Source organism: Propithecus coquereli, unplaced genomic scaffold (genome assembly GCF_000956105.1).
Source record: "Propithecus coquereli isolate 6110/MARCELLA unplaced genomic scaffold, Pcoq_1.0 Scaffold165, whole genome shotgun sequence".
Classification (NCBI taxonomy): Eukaryota; Metazoa; Chordata; class Mammalia; order Primates; family Indriidae; genus Propithecus; species Propithecus coquereli.
In genome coordinates, this window is record NW_012141080.1 from 1,889,051 (window position 1) to 1,893,207 (window position 4,157).

The following is a 4,157-nucleotide window of genomic DNA, read 5'->3' on the forward strand; positions in this document are numbered from 1 at the left end:
ATCATAGCTCACTGAAGCATCCAACTCCTGGGCTCAAACAATCCTCTTGTCTCAGCCTCTCCAGTAGCTGGAACTACAGGTGGGTGCCACCACACCGGGCTAATTTTTCTTATTTTTTGTAGAGATGGGGTCTACTTTGTTGCCCAGGCTGATCTTCAACTCCTGGCCTTAAGTGAGCCTCCCACCTTGGCCTTCCAAAGTGCTGGGATTACAGGTGTGAACCACCTCATCTGGCCATAACTTCTTATTTTTACAATCATTTTAATTGTTAATCAATTTTGATTTTTAAAATTTATACCGGTTGAGCATCCCAAATGTGAAAAAGAAAAAGGTGGGGAGAAATTTTTTTTTTTTTGGGAGACAGGGTCTTGCTCCAAGGCCCAGGCTGGAGTGCAGTGGAGTGATTATAGCTCACTGTAGACTCCAACTCCTGGGCTCAAGCAATCCTCCTGCCTCAGCCTCCTGATTAGCCGCGAATACAGGTGTATGCCCCCATACCTGTCTAACTTTTCTTACTTTTTGTAGAGATGGGGTTTCACTATGTTGCCTAGGCTGGTCTTGAACTCCTGGCCTCAAGCAATCCCCCAGCCTCGGCCTCCCAAAGTGCTGAGATTACAAGCATGTGCCACTGTGCCTGGCCAAATTTTTTTTAAATAATAAGATGTTTTGCTCCACACTATCTATAAAACTGATAATTTTTTCTTCCAAAATGTATTTTCACAGGTTGAAATAACTGTAGAAAAGCATATTACTTTTAAGAATAAATATCGTAGGGGAAATTGCATTTTCAGAGATTCAACAGGTCTAATTAATTATTGTCAAGTTAAACAAATGTGACCACCTATAAAATTACTGATTACTATTCTCATTTAGCTCTAAATTAGAGATCTGCTGATTTACGTAATAAAACTGAAATAAATGGGGAAGAGGAAATTCCAGGCATGGGGCTCTTACCCACAACAGCTAGGAGGTTAAACTGGTCAAGGATAAACTGGCATTAAGCCCTTATTGTTTTTCTAAAGTATAGTAAACAAACCTCATGAATCAATTTAAAAAATATTATTAAGGAAATAATACTGGAACCAAATTTCTCTCCTAGTAATTTCAATTCTTATCTGATTTCAGAGTCTTCACTGGGGCTCGTATTTCATAGTCAAAAAAAGTAATAAAGGGAAAAATGGGCTGGGTGTGATGGCTCATGCTCTTAATCCTAGCACTTTGGGAGGCTGAGGTGTGAGCATCACTTGAGGCCAGGAGTTGGAGACCAGCCTGAGCAAGGGTGAGACCTCGACTCTACAAAAAAAATAGAAAAATCAGCCACACGTGGTGGCGGTTGCCTGTAGTCCCACTACTCAGGAGGCTGAGGCAGAGAGATTGCTTGAACACAGGAGTTTGAGGTTGCAGCAAGCTATGACAACGACACTGCACTCTAGCCAGGCAACAGAGCAAGACCCTATCTCAAAAAAAAAAAAAGAGAGAGAAATGACTTATCCAAAATCACAAAACAGCAATGAGCAAATGGAACCAAATACTTAACTCTTGTATGTCCTTGCTTCTGTCCAGCTGACCACTTCATAAAACTCAACAACTACATTATTGCATGTGAAAAAGATCTTTTTCATGTTCCCCCATCATTTACAGAGTCACAGTTTTGAGTTCAAATATCTCTACCAAAATATTATGATAGGCTAGAATGAGGATAGTTAACACCATTTATTAATATAAAGATGCTCATTTTTAAAACACTAGTTTTCAAAGTTTGTGAAGGTCCCCTTACCTCACTTCTTCACCAGCAAAATCAAATACTTTGGTGATTTTAACTTTTTTTGTTTCTTTAGGTTTCTCTAACTCTTCTGCTTTGACCAATTTACTTGAACTTGTCTCTTCAGTCTCCTCTCCTGCCTATGAAAAAAAGCAGGAAATATAATCAGTTTCACCAAAGGATGAAACCAAAACGAACCATCTAAACATGCTGTTTATGGCTGTTCTTAAATATTTCATCTCTAACTAGTTAAAGACCAATTAGAAATTTATTTGATTAGAAAGGCTTATTTTCCTACTATAGGGAATGCTTTGCTTTCCATTTAGTAGAGTTACTATCAAAAGGCATCTAGTATGATTTCTGCTGTAACCTTCAAATCTCAGTTTGCAAATTAAAAAAAAAAGATCTATCTGGAGAACTTAGAGTATTTCTAAAGAGGCATTCATCTTGATCTCTCAACTTACCTTAACTTGAGTAGTTGGGGGCACTTTTGATTTTGGTCCCACGTCATTGAGGAAGCTGGCCCAGAGTTCATCCTCCTTCTTTTTCTTTGCATCCTCTGATCCAATTCCTTTTTCCTGCTCTGCAGCTTTATCCTCCTCCTCACTGCTACTCCCTTCAGATTCTGCATTGGAATCCTCCTCTTCCTCCTCTTCTATTAATAGCAAGAGGCCACCTTGTTTTCTCTTCCTATTCATCAATAGTCACAAGGAAAAGGAAAGACAAGACAGACAATGCAAAACGATTTCAGTGACCCCTTTCTCAACTCCAAATATAATCTTGCAAACCTGAGAAAAATTTTAAATCTGGGACTACTGATTTAACATAATACTGGGGGGAGTAGAAGAGGTAAACTGAGATTCTGGAGAAGAAAAAGAGAATTAAACTCTGCTAGCATCCCCAGTCACTTAGAATCAAAATACAGTGTTCTCCTTCTAAGTCAGGTGCGGCTGTTTTCACCAAGAAAACACCCAAAATCACCTCATAGAATTAATCTGCCCAGAAAAAGTGTTCTAAGAATATATGACATATGCCAGATATTTTTTTTTTTATTTTATTTTCCCTGTCCTGAAATGACGCAAGCAATGCCAGATATTTTTGATTTTTTTTTGAGCTAGAGTCTCACTCTGTTGCTCGGGCTAGAGTGTCATGGCATTAGCCTAGCTTACACCAACCTCAAATTCCTGCGCTCAGGCAATCCTCCTGCCTCAGCCTCCCGCGTAGCTGTGACTATAGGCGTGTATCACTCCTGGCTAATTTTTTCTATTTTTAGTAGAGATGGGGTCTCACTCTTGCTCAGGCTGGGCTCAAACTCCTGAGCTCAAGCGATCCTCCGGCCTCAGCCTCCCAGAGTGGTAGGATTACAGGCGTGAGCCACCAAGCCCAGCCTTGGAGAACAAGTTATATTGAGAAGAGCCTCAAATTTATTTGCACTATTTCTTCCAAGAGTTCTCAGGGAAGAAGATATGAATGTTTCATCCCACTTTCTGAAGAGATAAAACCTGGAATACAGAAAAACTCAAGGATATGAGAAGTGAGCCCAAGACTTATAAGAGTAACTGCTTCTGAGACCAGCAGTCCCCAAACTTTTTGGTACCAGGGACATGTTTCATGGAACACAGTTTTTCCACGGATGGCGGAGGGGCGGTTTTGGGATGATTCAAGTGCATTACATTTATTGTGCAAACCTCTCTGCTAATGATGATCTGTATTTGCAGCTTCCACAGCTCATCAGGCATTAGATTCTCATAAGGAGTGAGAAAGCTAGATCCCTCGCACACAGTTTACAGTAGGGTTTGTACTCCCATGAGAATCTAATTCCACTGATGATCTGAGAGGAGGTGGAGCTTATGCGCTGATGTGAGCCATGGGGAGAGGCTGTAAATACAGATGAAGCTTTGCAGCCTCACCCTCTGCTCACCACCTGCTATGCGGCCCAGTTCCTAACAGGCCACCAACCAGTACCAGTCTGCAGCCCTGGGGGTTGGGGACCACAGTCTCAGACTATTTTGACTTCAGGGGAATCATCTAATAACTAAAATTCTTTTTTTCCTTTTCATAAACTGTAATCTGCTTTTTGCTTTAATGCCCAGGAAGACAGAAACACCAACCAAAGTGAAGTTAAAGACTTCTACGAAAGCGCTTATCTGAGTTAAATAATCCGTTAGAATTTTCACAATTTTTTGGTCAGAGGACAATTCCATACTAAGCCTATGGGAGGCAATTTGCTAATATGCATTTTTTAAAAACCTAATTGCATATAATCTTACAAACAATTCTACTTCTACAAATTTCAATTAATGTATACATGTATACTTGTACATGTATACAGACATAAACAAAGAATATTCACTGCAGTCTTGTTTGTTGTGGTAAAGACTAGGTACAATCCATA

The 4,157-nt window shown here is 40.0% G+C and overlaps 1 protein-coding gene across 2 annotated transcripts in view; it reads right to left on the bottom strand.

Annotated features, from left to right (window-relative positions):
• CFDP1 (craniofacial development protein 1) overlaps positions 1-4,157 on the bottom strand; it is a 97,890-nt gene that overhangs the window by 89,569 nt on the left and 4,164 nt on the right. For both annotated transcript variants that reach the window (XM_012641571.1, XM_012641570.1), the window contains exons 3-4: positions 2,227-2,452; positions 1,778-1,902 (exon numbers count right to left, since the gene is read on the bottom strand). In XM_012641571.1, the coding sequence (XP_012497025.1) occupies positions 1,778-1,902; positions 2,227-2,452 (351 nt within the window). The remainder of the gene's footprint in view (positions 1-1,777; positions 1,903-2,226; positions 2,453-4,157) is intronic.